Below are 18,702 nucleotides of genomic sequence, written 5' to 3' on the forward strand. Positions count from 1 at the left end.
GTGCCCAAGAGTGAGTTGCAGAAAACAGACTCAGGTGTTCAGTTTGCCCTGGATGCCTCTAAGGGGGGACAGCAGGACAGCGAGTGGGATGGATGAAAAGGATCAATTTGAAATAGTCTGATGCCGCAGGAAATCACCTGACAATATTAATTTAGGATACTTAGATTATATCAATAATGAAATCAAAAGGATGCATCAGGAATCCAGGAGATCTTATGCAACACGTGCTGGTAACTATGACTCTCTCTCAGGGATGTTCAAGTGGCTTCAGGTGTGAGGCAGGTGGCCAGGCTCAGTAGCACATATGGTTTCAACCTGAATAAAAAGTGTGAGAGGCTGTGGGCTCCTCACCTACCCGATGGAAATGTCTCTGGGGGTCTGAGGCCGTGTTGGATTGAGGTGTCTCTTTCTGTTGCTGGCTTTGTAGGTTTTGCGTATTTTGGACATTCACCCTTATCAGGCATGTGATGTGCACAATCATCTCCCAGTGCAGGGACCCATTTTGGGGATAGCTTTTCTGAGGCACAGAAGCTCTCTAGTGTGGGGGGGGGCACTTGTTCCTAAGTGCTCTTCTTCCCTGTTCCTTGGTGTGTGTCCCCAAATTCACCTGAGGGGTAAGGATGCAGTGGGCAGCACCTGTGGGTTCCTTCTGGTATTTTAAGGTTTTGTTTAATGCAAATTTTTAACCCATTCCAAATTGTTCTAATAATAAGGAAAATAGAAATCCAAACTGTTGTCACCTGTAAGAAGGGAACAATCAATAGACTGGACAGAGCAAAAAGGTGAGGGAGGGAGAGAAAAGTCCTCTCACCTGTCCTGGGAATTGCGTGGAGACGTCTTCAGACACTAACAACAGGACAACGACAGGATGGAGCAACCTCATCTGGGTATTTGTCCAAGATGCGCAGATCACGTATACCGTTGCCGGCCGGGGCCCCAACCAAAGTACTGTGGACAGAAGAGTGAATAAAGAATGTGGATCCACACTCAATGGAATATTACACAACTATTAAAAAGGTGAACTAGTGTCCTTAGGGACCAAAAGTGCACCTTGTGGTGTGTGTGTGCTAGAGAAATAAGTCAAAAAGTGAAAGATATTGCTGGTCTCACCCATCTGTGGATTATAATATAAAAAGTCAATAATTAAAAAATTATAGTGGCAAACAGCAAAAGGAAATGTTCGACTGAGTACAAAAATTTCTCTTTACCAGACAGAATAGGGGAGGATAGTAGGAGTGTGGACGGAGGGGGCAGGCACTGCAGGGCATTTAGTAGACTCTGAGTGGACACTGGTGCATGTGGGGGAGTAAAAAGTGACCCACGGTGAAAACAGGAAAAAGTCTAAATGAGAGTCCTCCTTGATGAGAAAAAATAACAAATTAACGTGATGTTGAGATGAAACACTCATGGTAAAATCCCTTCTCAACACACACTGGATTTATTCAAGGAAAAATAGAAAATACATCCACAGGTATCTGACCAGGGAATGAAGTCATATTCCAAGGGGATGGGGACAGTGACCTCATGATATCACTGAAATGAGTATTACTTTGAGTGATTTTTTTAGCTCAGGTTTCATTCTGAAATTTGAATGGACGTGTCATGTCTTGTGATTAACTACATTTTATTATCATAAATGTTTTCATGGGAAAATGTGGAGACACAAGAGACTTTGGAGAGTTTGGATAGGAGAGTTTGGAGACACAGTGACCTGCTCCCGGAGAGGAGGCACGTCACCCCAGCTCACGTTCTCAGTGTTAGGAAAACAAGAGTGATATCTTCTGAAGTGCAGTGCAGATGTGTAGAATTACATTAAAAATTGCAAATATGTCATGCTTTAGTTTGCATAACAAAATAATAACACAGTTCCCAAGTGGAAGAAAAGTGAACTTAAGTGTAATCTACAAGAAGGTGGAGAAGACCTGGTAGAGGATCAAGATACAATCTGGAAAAGTAAGGGAACCTAAAAATCACACAATGACAAGTTACAGACTATAAACTTTTAAGTAGAAATGCAGTTTTTCAAAGATAATTCATATAAGTTTACTTTTGAAAACACCACATCGAGGGGGTGCAGTCACATTGGCATCCAAACAGGCATCACAGAAATTAACATTCCATCCATTCCAAGTTTCACTCATAGATTCCTACTAACCAAGGGATTGTCCATCCTTTCACCTCTGGCAGAGTCAGGTGGGCTTTCCCTTTGTCCTTTGAGCAGGAACAGGAACTTCTCCAAGAGGAAGATGCCCCATGAGGAATGGTGAGGGATGGGGGGGCTCACTCTCTGTCTCCCCTGCCATCAAAGAGGAAAAGGCCCTCGGTGGAGACACACGCAGTCTGTGGGAACCGAGCCTCAGCACTGGGGTCTTGTGGCCATGTGGTACTGAGGACAGACCCCTTTACCACTGCTCACCTTATGTAAATTGGGGTGAATGTAAGTTCTAGAACATTCTTTCTACACCAAATACAACTTTTTAACTACGAGCTGGATTCAGTTTTTGAACATCACACAGGGAGGGCTTGGGGGAAGGATTGCAGCAATTTAGGAAACAGGAGTATAGTGAGGATTATGAGAATATGAATTTGTGACAAGGGGATAATCCTAATGCAAAATTGATGCTTATAAATGATGACATGTAAGAGTTAGGTGGGAAAAGCTGAACTAATGAGATTTTATAGTTGTACATTGTGATATCTCACATTTTGCAGTATTGGCCCTTCTTTAGTCTCCCCAAGGCCATCTTCAAGTCATGGTTCCTCAGACTGTATATGACGGAATTAAAGGCGGGGGACACCTTGTTTTAATTAATTGTGTTTAATATAGAAATGACCAGGTCAGAGATGGACGGTGTCCCTGAGGTTGGCTTCAGATAAGCAAAGCATCCAGTGGAGACAAACAGCACCACAACCAGCAGGTGGGGAAGGAAGGTGGGGTAGGCCTTGGCCTTCCCTTCTATGGATGGGATCTTCCTGACTGCAGAGAAGAAGTGGACATAGGAAATGACATGAAAATGAAACAGCAGATAATCAACACCACACTTATGATAATGGGGACATATTTGTTCATGAAGATTCCTGAGCAGGAAATAGCCTATAACTGGGGGATGTCGCAGAAGAACTGGTGGACCAGGTCGGACCCACAGTAGGACAAGGAGATGGTTCCAGCTGTGTTCATCACAGCATAGAGACCCCCACCCAGCCAGGACACAGCTGTCAGCTGCACACACCTGTCCCTGTTCATGATGACGTCATAGTGCAGGGGGTGGCAGAAGGCAGCATAGCAGTCAAGGCTCATCACTGTGAGCAGGTGAAGCTCCACAGTTGCTGAAATAACCAGCACAAAGACCTGGAGTACACAGCCCAGGAAGGAGATGGAGCTACAGTGCCTCAGAGAGTTGGCAATAGAATTGGGGATCATGGTTGTGATGAGGCAGAGGACCGTGAGGGACAGGCTCCTCAGGAAAAAGTACATGGGGGTGTGGAGATCCCGGTCCACGGTGGTGATGAGGATGATGAGCCCGTTCCCCAGCAGGTTGCACAGGTAGACCAGGGAGAAGAGCAGCGGGTGCAGGAAGCCCATGGTCCCCTGGGTGGGGAACCCCAGGAGGACAAATTCTGTCACGGCCGTGAGATTGGTCATCCCTGGAGCCGTCATCTGTGTAAAAGAGGAATGAGAAACAAAATCTTAATTCTTCCAATATTGAAAATGGAATGGGTTATCAGTACAGGATAACAACTGAATGTATTTTCTACATAATTATTCCTTCCAGTTCTATGGACACTAATATCATCTATGTCTGCTGTTTCATTCAACCCATTTATTATCACCACATGTGAATATGTCATTTTTACATTCTTCACATTAGTCCTGAAAATTGATGAAAACTGAAAATTTCATCTGTCCCCTAAAAAACTTGAACAATTAGAATCTCGTATTTGTCAAAAATCTCAACAGAGCTCCTACGCTACAATCCTTGCCCCATTCCCATGGCTCCCCCTCCTCCCAGTCCTCAGCCTTTCCCCACCCTGGAGAGCCTCTCCCTGCTTCTCCAGCACAGCCCTGGTCTGGGGAGGTGCCACAGAGACAGGTGTGCAGGGAGGTGGGTTGGGCAGATCCCTGTTTTCCTGTTGCCCAGGACCCGACACTGTCCTGGAACTGAATGATCTGGGCTCCGTGTCCCCGTGCGGTGTGTCCTGATGCCTCCTCTGTCAAATTCCTGCCCCTGTGGTCTCACTGCTGACTCCTGGTCCATCCCCTCGTCTCCTCATCTCCCTGCCCCTAACTCCCCCACATCTGAGGACCCAGAGACCATGTTTCCCGTAGAGTCTCCTCCTGGGTCACACCCACATATCCCTCCTGCAGGATGGCTTGTCCACCCCGGGTTCCTTCCAGCCCCTCTGTCCCCCTCAGACTAATGCACGTCTGTGCAGGCAGGAGGCAGTTCCTGGGGCTGAGCTGGATGTTCTGTGCGTATAGATGTCCCTGCCAGTCCCAGGGACCCGGGTCCCCAGGGTGCGAGTTTGTTCCTCCCCACAGGCCCTTGTGTGAGTGGGGATGCCTGGACACCGGGCAGCCCTGCCCTCTCTACTATCCCCACCCCCAATCTCATCCTGGACACCCTCTGTGGGGTGACGGAGGGGCAGACCCAGGGGAGGGCAGGATTTTTAGGAGAATGTATTAATATAAAATAATTGCAACACTTTGGTCGGAATAATTCCAAAAAATTTAATAAAGACAAGAAAATAAATCAGGGTATGTGGTGGTGAAAAATGTTGACATCTGTTGAGTGACTTTAAATACAGATATAAAATGGATAAAATAACTTGACATATCTCCCCCAGGCCCTGTTTAAATACTGTGACTCATTTTACAATTACACTGACAATCCCTGCATGTAGAGTTGGCGAAAAAACCCAAGTTCACGTCCACAAATAGGCAGATGTCGGCGCCACCATCATGTTAGTGCCAGAGCCTTTAAGATGTCAACATGTCGCTGACAAGTTACTGAATTTCTACCTGACTCATATCTGTCATCATGTTTAGGAGAAAAGGCATAACATTCTGAATTGAGCAATAAGTGTAATTTTAATTCCCTCTGGAATGCCTTCATCACCATCCAATTCTATTAATTGCTGTGATTTTATTCAGTCCCCAGAACACACTGAGTGTGCCGATGCTTATCCCAGGTGTGCAGCAGAAATCGTCACAACTGCCATAAGTCACAATCTTCTAATATGCTCAATGTATTATAAGTCAATGTGTTTGGGGCCTCCCCAATGGCACAGCGGTTGAGCGCTGGGTTGTGAAGCTGCCCACGGCCTCTGCAGCACCGGTTCGATCCCCGGCTGCTCCCCGGCCACCGGAGGAGGGTCCCACATGGTGCGCAGACCTCTCCTGCCGCCCGCTGCTCCCCTCAGCATTGTGCTTTGGTCCTTCTACCTGCTTTGCTTCCCCCTCTGGCTCTGGTGAATTATCTCACCCTCCAGCGCTTCTGACTGTACCAGTGCTTGTATAAACAAACAAACAAACAAATAAATGAATAAATAAAACATGCTTCTATTAAAAAAAAAGTCAATATGTTTGACTATCGTAAATTACAAGAGAATGTGTTTTCTCTCACCCAGCCTCACCCAGGCTGACAGGGCAGTGGGACATGACGACTAGGGCCCTGTCAGCATTAGTTGTCATGATTTACAAAGTGAATAGTTTAACTATGGCATGTTTTCCAGTCTAAAATGAAGCTTGACATCGAAAATTTTCCAAGTGTGAGTGGATTCTCCCCTGCAAATTGCGGGGGCAGATACCTGCAGTCTGAGGGTAAGTTCCCACTGCCGTGTCGAGTCTGTATCCTGAGTTTGTCCCCATGGCAGGACAGATGGCGTCCCGGCATCTTGCTCCATGGTCGGGGATTGTGGGGAGCCTCTGTGCACTCACGGGATGTTCCGCCCCGTCCTGCACCGCCTCATGGACAGATTAGGGCCTCAGGGCTGGGTGATTTGAGCTCAGGAGCTGTTGTCCCCCTGTTGGACATTGTCCAAGATCCATCCATCAAGTGACTTTACTCCAGAGGGACAAGAGCCCTTGTTCAGGTCACTGTCTTAATTGCATCGTCCTGTGGCACATCCCAGTGATCATTAGTGTCCTGAGGCGATTTCCTTAATTTTTACCCCAGGACAGTACCTGTCCCCCCTCAGCCCCATCAAACCCCTGACCGCTGTTTGGACCAGGGGTTCCTGTTGTCAGAGCCAGGACGAGCCCTGTCCACAGGGAGCAGGAAAGTCACCGCCACCCACTAGCACCCTCCTGGGCCTGGCAGGTGGGGGGAGGCACTGGCGGGGGCGGGAGGGGCAGAGTGGGGGACAGGGTGAGCAGGACAACGAGCAGACAGCCCGGACCGGGACGAGACGGGGCAGAATGCGAATTCCCGAAGCATGACTTATTTCGCCGCAACAAGATCCCCGTCCTGATGCTCCTGAGGCCCCTCTAGTGCCTGAGAGTCTGACTTGATGCTGACGTTGCGTGGACGTTGCCTTCAAGTGGACATTCCAGGCCCGGGTGTGCATGGGGTGGACACGGCTGGGCTGGGGTCCCCTGGGGGGTTCAGGGCACGGGAGGCGGGGAGCCAGGTGTCCGGGTCCACTTTCGCTGCCCAAGCCGCCGCCTCAGCTGCCTGAGCCCAGGCCAGTAGCCGAGGGGAATCTGTGACCAGCATGGGGGGGAGGACAGGGCTCAGGGGAGCTGAGAAACATGGTATGTGAGGAGCCTTCTCCAGACCAGTGGCTTATGGCAGGTCACTCCCTGGGTGGGAGCCAACCAGAGAGTGGTCAGCGCAGAGCTGGTCTCCCAGGGTAGCTGCTTGGACTGTGAGGCCCATGCAGGAGGGACACAAAGTGACCAAAGTACGTTTCCTCCCCTGGCGGGAGTGACCCCTTCATGAACAGTCCTGGCTGGGCCCGCAGATGGAAGGACACAGAGGACAAGTCCCGGAACGCCCCCAATGTGTGTTCTCCTTTGACTGAAATGTGGGTATTTGTGCCCAAAGGGCTCTGCGAGGTGGACGTGACCCCGAGGACAGCATGGGGCAGCGGTGAGTCATAGGGTATGCACTCAGAGCCTGGAGCTGGCCGAGACCTCCTGGGAGTCGACACTCACTTCCTCCTGTTCTGCCTGCATGTAAGGTGCAGGCAGGGTCAGTGCTGGGCAGGATGTACTTTAGGGCTCAGGGAGAAGGTCTTAGGGGGCTGGATGGGCTGGGGTGCTGCTCACACTGGTTGTGGGGATCCTGCGTCCTCACTTAAATTCTTCTGGTTGAAATGCCTCAGCCCATGAAGAGAATGGTTAGTCCTTCCTGCTCACCCCGGCTGAGAAAAGCTTCTCAGCCCAGGAGCACATTCCCCACATTTAATCTCTCCAGACTCAGACTCGAGACTGTCCACTGTGAGGACCCCGGTGTCCAGCACACGCTGAGGGGAAGGTGACATGATGGAGAGTGACACTTGCGTGGATGGACACTCGCCCTTGTCAGAAGCGTGGGGTGCACGTGGCTTCTCCCCGTGCAGGGCCTGTGCTCACAGAGGTTTCTGAGGCCCAGGCTCTAGTGTGGGGGCCACTTTTTTATTACCCTTGGGGTTCCCTGTCTTTGAATTGTGGAGGCAGGAGGGTGTTCACATTGGTATTCCCAGGAATGTGAGTGGGCACCACACACACAGAGGGGCAGAAATGGAACCCCAAAACAGACAGCAAAGACATGACAAATGGCAATTATTAACATGACCTCACGTCACCCCTCTGGGGAGGTCAAATCCTCTTCTCAACAGAGTCTAGAGTCTTCGCTCAAAGCCAAGACAGAAAGTGTGTAGAGGCCATGGCCTGAGAGTGATGGAGGCCCAGGCAGGAGACACCTGCCATCAGGGTCTTTCATGAAAAGATGAGTGAGTTGGGAGACTTCCCCACACAGATTTTATTCTGAAATCTCAGTGGGCTCGGTCTGGTCATTAACATGCATGTTATAAGAAAAATATTGTCTGACTGAGTTTGTCATGATCCGTCAGGCGTGTTTGGAGACACCATGTCCTGCTGCAGAGAGGACGCGTGAGGGAAGAGCCTCCCCACAGCTCATGTTCTCAGGGTGGATGAGCAGCCTAGAGACCCCAGCGTTTACAGCACAGAAGCTGCCTGAGAATAAAGTTTTCAAATATTGTCATGCTTCACTTTACATGATGTAGAAAGTGACATAATCCCCAGCATACCAGAAAGTGGGGAAGAAGACCAGGTACAAGACATCAACAAACAACCTTGTGAACCCCTCAATGGGAACCCCTAAAAATAAACACAAGAGCAACAAGTGTCTTAAAAATCATAAAACTTAATAGACGAAACATAGTTCTTCAAAAATAACTCACGTTAAAAAAAAAACACACTCTTGAGGTGATGTAACCATATCAGACGCAGTATAAATGAACATCAAGTACAGGTTCAATCACAGATTAAGATTCTTTCGGAAACTTCCATCCATCTCCGGGAGATTCATGTCAAGTGTAATTTCTACTTGACCTTTGAGCAGAAACATGAACGTCTCTCAGAGGAAGTTGCCCCATCAGAAATGGGGGGGGGAGGGGCCCACCAGCTGTCTCCCCTCCCTGCACAGGGAAGGGCCTCAGTGGAGACTCACACAGGCTGTGGGAACCGAGCCCCAGGACTGGGGTCCTGTGACCGTGTGCTACCAGGGACAGACCCCTTACCACTGCTGGATTTCAAGAAAATGTTGGGGATGTGTGAGTTCTAGAACATGCTTTCATATACCAGCCATATGTATGTCACATGGATGGGTGTTTTGGAAATGGCTGCCTTATTTTAGGAAATAGATATTGGAAGAATAGAACAATATTAAAATTTGTCAAACAAAATATTAAATGAAAAGTCTTATTTTACTTTGAAATGGTGACTGGAATTAGTTAGAGGGAAAATCTAAATAACTGCTGGGGTCATAAATGTAGGTTGCATAATTAATTTAGGAAAACAGTGATATCACATGCTGGTGTACTGGCCCTTCATCAGTCTCCCAACAGCCGACTTCATGGCTTGGTTCCTCAGACTGTATATGACAGGATTAAAGGTGGGGGGCACCATCGTGTAGAACATAGAAATGAACAGGTCAGACATGGATGGGGTCCCTGAGGTTGGCTTCAGATAATCAAAGACTGTAGTGGAAACAAACAGCACCACAGCCAACAGGTGGGGAAGGCATGTGGAGTAAACTTTGGCTTTCCCTTCTGTGGATGGGATCTTCCTGACAGCAGAGAAGATGTGGACATAGGAAATGATGATGAAAACGAAACAACAGACACCCCAGAACACACTGATGAGAATGGGGACAAGTTTGCTCATTAGATTTCCTGAGCAGGAAATAGCCAATAACTGGGGGATGTCACAGAAGAACTGGTGGACCATGTTGGACTCATAGTAGGACAAGGAGAAGGTTCCAGCTGTGTTTACCACAGCAATGATGCCCCCGCCCAGCCAGGAAACAGCTTTCAGCTGCACACACATGTCCCTGCTCATGAGAATACCATAGTGCAGGGGGTGGCACATGGCAGCATAGCGGTCAAGGCTCATCACCGTGAGCAGGGTCAGCTCTGAACCTCCTGACAAATCCAGCATAAAGACCTGGAGGATACAGCCCGGGAAGGAGATGGAGCTGCTGTGCCTCAGAGAGTTGGCGATGGACTTGGGCACCATAGCTGAGATGAGACAGAGTTCCTTGAGGGACAGAGTTCCTTGAGGGACAGACTCCTCAGGAAGAAGTACATGGGGTTGTGGGGGTGCCGGTCCAGGGTGGTGATGAGAACGATGAGCCCATTCCCCAGCAGGGCGCACAGGTAGACAAGGGAGAAGAGCAGCAGGTGCAGGAATCCCATGGTCCCCTGGGTGGGGAACCCCAGGAGGACGAATTCCGTCACAGCCGTGAGATTGGTCACCCCTGGAGCCATCATCTGTACCAAAAAAAGAGGAAGAAAACATTGTCATATCTTCCAATGTTGAACACAAAATGGGTTATCAACATATAACAGTTGCGCAATCTATGCTTTATCGTTATCTGAGCAAATTTATATTTTTACTCATGTGAATGTGCTATTGATGTATTGTCCCAACATGTCTCTATAAATTTGTGAAGAAATGAATTTTTAAATGACCATGATAAAACCTAAATATCAGATTGCTCGGTAAACTGAAATGACAGATCTCCAGTGCCAAGTCATTCCAGGCCCGCGGCTCCCCCTCCTGCCCAGGCCCCAGCATCTCTGCCCAGCACACCTCCCAGAGGTTGTCCAGGACACAGCCCCAGAGGACATGTGACCCTGCCCAGCCCCTCCCCATCCTGGAGAGCCTGTCCCTGCTCTTCCAGAACAGCCCTGGTCTGGGGAGGCCCCACAGGGACGGGTGTGCAGTGAGATGGGGTGTGCGGATCCCTGTTTTCTTGCTCCCAGGACCCGACACTGTCTTGGAACTGAATGATCTGGGCTCGGTGTCCCCGTGCAGCGTGTCCTGACGCCTCCTCTGTCAGATTCCTGCACCTGTGGCCTCACTGTTGCCTCCTGGTCCGTCCCCTAGTCTCCTCATCTCCCTGCCCCTGACTCCCCTCATCTGAGAACCCAGAGACCACATTTTCCGCAGAGTCTCCCCCTGGGTCACACCCACACGTCCCTCCTGCAGGATGGTCTTGTCCACCCGGGGTCCCTCCCGGCCCCTCTGTCCCACTCAGATTCATGCACATCTCTGCAGGGAGGAGGCCACTCCATTGCTGAGCCGGATGGTCTGTGCGTGTGGCTGTCCCTGCCGGTCCCAGGGCCCCGGGTCCCCCGGGTGCTGGTTTGTTCCTCCCCCCAGGCCTGTGTGTGAGTGGGGACGACTGGACACGGGGCAGCCCTGCCATCTCTTGTCCTCGTCCCATTCCACTTAAAGCAGGAATTTTGGGAGCATGTAGTAACATAGAAAATTGTTGGGAATAATGCCAAATCATTTAATGAAAATAAGGAAATAAATCAGGATATGTGTTGGTCAAGAATTTTGACATCTGTTTAATATTTTGTATACAAATTTAAAATGATGAAGTAATTTTTGACATCTATCTCCTCCTGACCCTGTTCAAATACTGTGATTTTGTTTTACAAAGTCGCTAACAATTCCTGAGTGAGGGAGTTGGCGAAAAAATCCCAAGTTCACATCCATAAATAGTCACACGTCCCTGCCAGCCTCATGTTCGTGTCCGGGCCATGAAGCGGTCAACATGTTTCTGTAAGAGTTACTGATTTTCTACTTGACTCCTCTCTGTCATACTATTTAGGACAAAAAGGCATAACATTCTGAATTTAACAATATGTAATTTTAATTTCCTCTGGATTTTCTTTATTTAAATTTTTATTTATACAAGAACCCAGGTACAGTCCAGAGGTGCAGGGGTGAGAGGATTCCCCAGAGACAGAGCAGGGAGCAGGCAGAAGGACTGAAACACACTGCTGAGGGGAGCAGCGGGGAGACAGGTGGGGGTCTGCTGTGCCTCCTCTGGACTTTCTTTGCTACAATCTAATCTCATTGATTGTTGTGATTTTGTTCAGTACAAAAACAAACTCATTGTCCTGAATGCTAAAATCCAGGTATGAAGCAAAAACCGTCACATCTCCCATAAATCAAAATCTTCTAATGTGATCAATGTATTGAAAGTCAGTATCTTTGATCATCTTAAATAAATATATATTTTTTTTTTCTGTCATTGAGTCTCTCCCCAGGCTAAATGGCAGTGGGACATTGAGTGACTTGTGTTCATTTAGAATTCATTAGCTTGTATTATTTTTAAAACGAATAGCTTAACGACAGAGCTTTCTCAAGTCTAAAAATGAAGGTTGACATCTAAAATATTTCCTTAGTTTTCACACCTGTGAGGACAGGACCTGTCGCCTCAGTACCAGAACCTCCCCTGACTGCCGCGGGGACCTGGGTGGCCCCATCGTCAGAGCCAGGATGAACCCGGCCACAGGGACCGGGAAAGTCATTGCTACCAGCGTGTGCCCTCCGGACCTGGCAGGTGGGGGGAGGCACTGGCGGGGGTGGGGGTGCAGCATGGGCGCCAGGGCGAGCAGGACAATGAGCAGACACCCCAGTCCGGGAAAGAGAGTGGCAGAAGCTGGACTCTGAAGCCAAGTTGTTGGCGCCACAGCAACTCTCCGTGTCCTGATGTCCCTGCCGGCCCCTCTAGTGCCTGAGAGTCTGACTTGCTGCGGACCTTGCATGAACATTGCCTTCACGTGGACAGTCCTGCCCAGGTGAGTGTGGGGAGGACACGGCTGGGCTGGAGTCCCCTGGTGGGCGGGGGTCTGGGTCTGCCTGTGCCACCCGGGCGGCTGCCTTGGCTGCCTGAGCCTGGCCAGCAGCCGGGGGATCGTGGTCAGGGGGATCGTGGTCAGCTGCTGGGAGGGGAGGACAGGACTCACGGGACGCTGAGGAACCTGCATGCGAGGAGCTTCCTCAACGCGAGCCGCCAGCAGGAGGTCACTCTCCGGCATCAGAGCTAACCTGACAATGGTCAGCGGAGGGCTGTCCATGCCCAGGGGAGCTGTGTGGCCCCTGAGGCAGGGGGAAGGACACAAAGTGACCAAAGTCTGTTTCTTCCCCTGACGGGAAGTGACCCCTTCATGTGGGGTTCTGGAGGGGTCCGCGGGATGGGAGGACACACAGGACAGTCCCAGAACTCCCCAAAGAGCTCGGCGAGGCGGAGGCTGCCCCGATGGCATAGGGTGGAGTCAGGGAGTATCTGCTCAGAGTCCAGGATTGGCCGAGTCCAGTGTGAGGGATCACGTTCTGCCCAGCAGGGACGGACCATGGCCGCAGATGGGAGGGCGCCTGGCACTTCACCCAACTCTGGGGATCCCCGTGGGTGCCGTTTAGGGGGACAGATCCCGTGCCCCAACTGCCCGCTCGTGTGCCCACATGTCCCCCCACCTCTTCCTTGCAGACGACACATGCCTACCCCTGGGGGATCCTGCCTCTGGGCACTGTGACCACTGATGCTCTGGATGCCTTAGACCGCCCAGGAGATGACACCCCATCCTCCTGCTCTGCCTGCGTGGTGGTGGAAGGCGGGTTCAGAATCGGGCAGGGTGTCCTTTAGGCCTCAGGGAAAAGGTCGTGGTGGTCTGGAGGGGCTGGGGTGCTGTTCATGCGGGTTGTGGGGGATCCTGCATCCTCACATAAACTCTTCTGGTAGAAACACCTCAGCCCATGAAGGGAATGGTCAGTCCTTCCTGCTCACCCCTGCTGAAAAAAGCTTCTCAGCCCAGGAGCACAGTCCCCACGTTTAATCTCTCCAGACACAGACTCGAGTCTGTCCACCGTGTGGACCCTGGTGTCCAGCACACGCTGAGGGAAGGGGACACGACGGAAAGTGTGGGCTGAGAGTGAGGAGCTGAAGTGTCATCACCGGCAGCTCTCAGAGATCCCAGGAAGCAGCAGGACAGAGTCCGCCCAGCTTATTAGATGTTAATGCTGAATAATGACATGATCATGCCCTGGACTCCGCTGGCCCCACAGGATAAGCCAATCCCGGGACGGGAACAAACACATCCGTGCGGGGTCAGGATGCGCCAGAGAGCTTGGAGCAGGGTCTGGACCTGAATCCACCTGCCCGCGACTCTGCAGGCACCGGGTGTACTCCTTAGAGACTGTCCACCTAGGCCTGGCCGTTGTCTGGACTGGGGTGCTGCTCCCTGTTGTGGTGGGGACACACTTGTGTGGATGGACACTCACCCTTGTCAGGAGTGTGGGGTGCACGTGGCTTCTCCCCGGTGCAGGGCATGTGCTCACAGAGGTTTCTTTTTTTCTTTTTTTTTTTTAATAGAGGCATGTTTTTATTTATTTATTTGTTTGTTTGTTCGTTCGTTTTGTTTATACATGCACTGGGTACAGTCAGAAGCGCGGGAGGGTGAGAGAATTCACCAGAGCCAGAGCGGGGAGCAGAGCAGGCAGAAGGACCGAAGTACACTGCTGAGGGGAGCAGGAGAGCAGGAGAGGTCTGTGCGCCATGTGAGACCCTCCTGCGGTGGCCGGGGAGCAGCCGGGGATCGAACCGGCGCCGCAGAGGTCGCCAGCAGCTTTGCAACCCAGCGCTCAACCACTGCGCCACCGGGGAGGCCTTCTCACAGAGGTTTCTGAGGCCCAGGAGTGCTCTAGTGTGGAGGGGGCACTTGTTTATTACCCTTGGAGTTCCCTGTTCTTGAATTGTGGAGGCAGGAGGGTGTTCACGTGGGTGTTCTGAAGAGTGTGAGGAGGCACCACACACACAGAGGGGCAGCAATGGAGCCCCAAAAGAAGACAACAAAGACATGACAAATGGCAATTATTACCATGACCCCAGGTCACCCCTCTTGGGAGGTCAATTCCTCTTCTCAAGAGAGTCTAGAGGCTTCGCTCAAAGCCAAGACAGAAAGTGTGTAATGGCCATGGCCCGAGAGTGATGGAAGCCCAGTGGGGAGACACCTGCCTTCAGAGTCTTTCATGGAAAGATGAGCAACTTGGGGTACTTCACTGCACAGATTTTATTCTGAAGTCTCAGTGGACTCATTCTGGTCATTAACATGCATGTTATAAGAGATATTTTGTCTGACTGAGTCTGTTATGATCCGTCAGGCGTGTTTGGAGACACCATGTCCCACTGCAGAGAGGACGCATGAGGGATGAGCCTCCCCCAGTTCATGTTCTCTGGGTGGGTGAGCAACCGTGAGGCCCTGGCATTTATAGCATAGAAGCTGCTGGAAAATAAAAGTTACAAGTATTGCCTGCTTTACTTTTCATAATATAAAAAGTGACATAATTGCAAACGTACCAGAAAGTGGAAAGAAGACCTGGTGCAGGACATCAACAAACAACCTTGTGAACCCCTAAAATTTGGACTCCTAAAAATAAACACAAGAGCAACAAATATCTTAAAATTTTTAAAACTTAATAGAAGAAACATAGTTCTTCAAAATTAGTTCACATTTTTAAAAAAGCATGCTTTTAATGGACTGTAATCGCATCAGAAAGCTGTATAAATGACCATGAAGCATAGGTTTCAATCATAGACTCCGATTCTCTTTTATTTTTAATAATTTTATATATTTTTACATCATTCTTCATTTTTTGCACAATATGTGCTTTCTCATCTCAGGTAGTCCCTGTGAGATCCCAGCACCCACTCATCTGCGAGCATCACTGCCATGCCCTGTACCCTTCCCACCCGTTTTGATCCTTCTCCCTTGTCCCCATTGTAGTGTGTCCGGTTTATAGTCGCCTGTTGTGTTTGATTTTTACTTTATTGTAAATACTTTTTTTTCCTGTTCTCTTATTTGGATCCTCTATGTTCCTGCTATGAGTGAGACCATCTGGTATTTTTCTTTTTCATTCTGGCTTATTTCACTGAGCATGATCCCTTCCAGCTCCATCCTTGTTGCTGTGAATGGCAGGAGTTTATCTTTTTGATTGCTGAGTAATATTCCATTGTGTGTGTAGACCACATCTTCTTGATCCAGTCATCGATGAGGGAGCATCTGATGTGGAAAAAAGCGAACTCTCCTGCACTGCTGGTGGGAGTATGAACTGGTCCAACCACTATGGAGAGCTGTGTGGAGATTCCTCAAACTGATAAATATGGAGCTTCCATATGATCCAGCAATCCCACTCCTAGGGATCTACCCAAAGGACAAAATCATATTAATTCAAGAGGACGCCTGTACCGTTATGCTTATTGCAGCACTGTTTACAATAGGTAGGCTATGGAAACAACCCAGATTCAGATTGTTTAAGAAACTTCCACCCATCTGTGGGAAATTCAATTCAAGTGCAATTCCTACTTGACTTTTGAACAGAAGAATGAATTTCTCTTGGAGGATGTTGCCCCATTACGAATCCTGAGGGTTGGGAGGCCCCACTTTCTGTCTCCCCTCCCCTCCCCTCCACAAGGCGGGGTCCTCAGTGGAGACACACACAGGGGCTGTGGGTACCGAGTGCCCAGAACTGGGGTCCCATAACCAGGTACTCCCAAGGACAAACCCCCTTTACAACTGCTTGATTTCACATAAATGTTGGAGATGTGTGAGTTCTATCTAGAACATTCGTTCAAATACCAGCCATAATATTTAAAAAAAAAAACTAGGATTCATATATTGAATGTCACATAGATATGAGTTTTAAAAAATGGCTGCATTATTTTAGGAAATATATTTTTTAATATTTATTGATTTATTTATTTACACAAGCACTGGGTACAGTCTGAAGCGCGGGAGGGTAAGATAATTCACCAGCCCCAAAGCATAGCAGGCCGACAAAATGAAATACACTGCTGAGGGCAGCAGTGGGCGCAGCAGGGAAGGTCTGCCGCTACGTGCGACCCTTGCCAGTGACTGGGGACCGAACCAGTACTACAGAGATTGTGGGCAGCTTCGCAACCCAGCGCTTAACCGTTGTGCCACCTGGGAATCTCAGGAAATATATTTTTGAAGAATAGAAAAATGTTAAAATTTGCAAAGGAAATCTGTAATGAAAAGTCTTATTTTGCTTTAAAATGGTCAATGGTAATAGTTGGATGGAAAATTCTAAATAACTGCTGGGTCCATAAATATAGATGGTGTCATTAATTAATGAAAACAGTGATATCTCACATAGTGGTGTACGGGCCCTTCATCAGTCTCCCCACAGCCGACTTCATGGCTTGGTTCCTCAGACTGTATATGACAGGATTAAAGGTGGGGGGCACCACCGTGTAGAACATAGAAATGACCAGGTCAGATACAGACAGGGTCTCTGAGGCCGGCTTCAGATAAGCAAAGCATCCAGTGAAGAAATACAGCACCACAACCAGCAGGTGGGGAAGGCAGGTTGAATAGACTTTGTCCTTCCCATCTGTGGATGGGATCTTCCTGACAGCAGAGAAGATGTGGACGTAGGAAATGATGATGAAAATGAAACAACAGATACCCAGAACCAAACTAATGAGAATGGAGACAAGTTTGTTCATCAAATTTCCTGAGCAGGAAATAGCCAATAACTGGGGGATATCACAGAAGAACTGGTGGACCACGTTGGACCCACAGTAGGACAAGGAGAAGGTTCCAGCTGTGTTCATCACAGCATGGAGACCCCCACCCAGCCAGGACACAGCTGTCAGCTGCACACACCTGTCCCTGCTCATGATGACCTCATAGTGCAAGGGGTGGCAGATGGCAGCATAGCGGTCAAGGCTCATCACTGTTAAGAGGGTCATCTCTGCACCTGCAGAAAAAATCATCATGAACACCTGGACGACACAGCCCAGGAAGGAGATGGAGCTGTTGTGCCTCAGAGAGTTGGCAATAGACTTGGGGACCGTGGCTGAGATGAGGCAGAGGTCCAAGAAGGACAGACTCCTCAGGAAGAAGTACATGGGTGTGTGGAGGTGCCGGTCCAGGGTGGTGATGAGGACGATGAGCCCGTTCCCCAGCAGGGCACATAGGTAGACCAGGGAGAAGAGCAGCGGGTGCAAGAAGCCCATGGTCCCCTGGGTGGGGAACCCCAGGAGGACGAATTCTGTCACGGCCGTGATATTGGTCACCCCTGGGGCTATCATCTGTATAGCAGAGGAGAGAGCAGCAAAATCTTAATTATTCCAATATTGAAAATAAAATGGGTTATCAATACAAGATAACAACTGAATGTATTTTCTATATGATTATTCCTTCCAGTTCTATGGACACTAATATCTATGTCTGCTGTTTCATTGAACCCATTTATTACCACCTCATGTGAATATGCCATTATTACACTCTCCACATAAGTCCTGAAAATTGATGAAAACTGAAAATTTTATCTGTCCCCTACAAAACTTGAACAAATTAGAATCTCTTATTTGTCAAAAATCTCAAAAGAGCTCCCATGCTATGCTCCTCGCCCCAGGCCCCAGCATCTCCACCGAGCACACCTCCCAGAGGTTGTCCAGGGCACAGCCCCAGAGGACACATGAGCATGTTCAGCCCCTCCCCACTCTGGAGAGCCTCTCCCTGCTCTTCTAGCACAGCCCTGGTCTCGGGATGCCCCACAGTGACTGGTGTCATGGAGGTGGGGTGTGCGGGTCCCCATTTTCCTGCTCCCCAGGACCCGACACTGTCCTGGAACTGAATGATCTGTGCTTGGAGTCACCGTGCGGTGTGCCCTGATGCCTCCGCTGTCAGATTCCTGCTCCTGTGTCCTCACTACTGTCTCCTGGTCTGAACCCTCGTCCCCTCATCTCCCTGCTCCTGACTCCCCACATCTGAGGGCCCAGAGACCATGTTTCCCGCAGAGTCTCCTCCTGGGTCAACCCACATGTCCCTCCTGCAGGATGGGCTCATCCACCCCGGATCCCTCCCAGCCCCTTTGTCCCCTCGAGACTCATGCACATCTGTGCAGGGAGGAGGCTGCTCCAGGGCTGAGCCACACGGTCTGTGTGTGTGGCTGTCCCTGCCGGTCCCAGGGCCCTGGGTCCCCTGGGTGCGGGTTTGTTCCTCACCCCAGGCCCGTGCATGAGTGGGGATGCCTGGACACAGGGCAGCCCTTCCCACTCTGCTCCTCGTCCCATTCCACTAAAAGCAGGAATTTTGGGAGCATGTAGTAACATAAAATAATTGCAATACTTTGTTGGGAATAATGCCAAATAA

At 49.7% G+C, this 18,702-nt stretch overlaps 1 protein-coding gene across 1 annotated transcript; it reads right to left on the minus strand.

Moving 5' to 3' along the window:
• Window positions 1–16,688: 16,688 nt before the first annotated feature.
• Window positions 16,689–17,636, minus strand: LOC311176140 (olfactory receptor 14A16-like; the record flags this gene model as incomplete). Its single annotated transcript, XM_084241457.1, has 1 exon — window positions 16,689–17,636. The coding sequence occupies one exon, from the start codon at window positions 17,634–17,636 to the stop codon at window positions 16,689–16,691; it is 948 nt and encodes a 315-aa protein (XP_084097583.1).
• Window positions 17,637–18,702: the final 1,066 nt, after the last annotated feature.

Source organism: Talpa europaea (assembly GCF_964194135.1).
Source record: "Talpa europaea genome assembly, chromosome: 8".
Taxonomy (NCBI): Eukaryota; Metazoa; Chordata; class Mammalia; order Eulipotyphla; family Talpidae; genus Talpa; species Talpa europaea.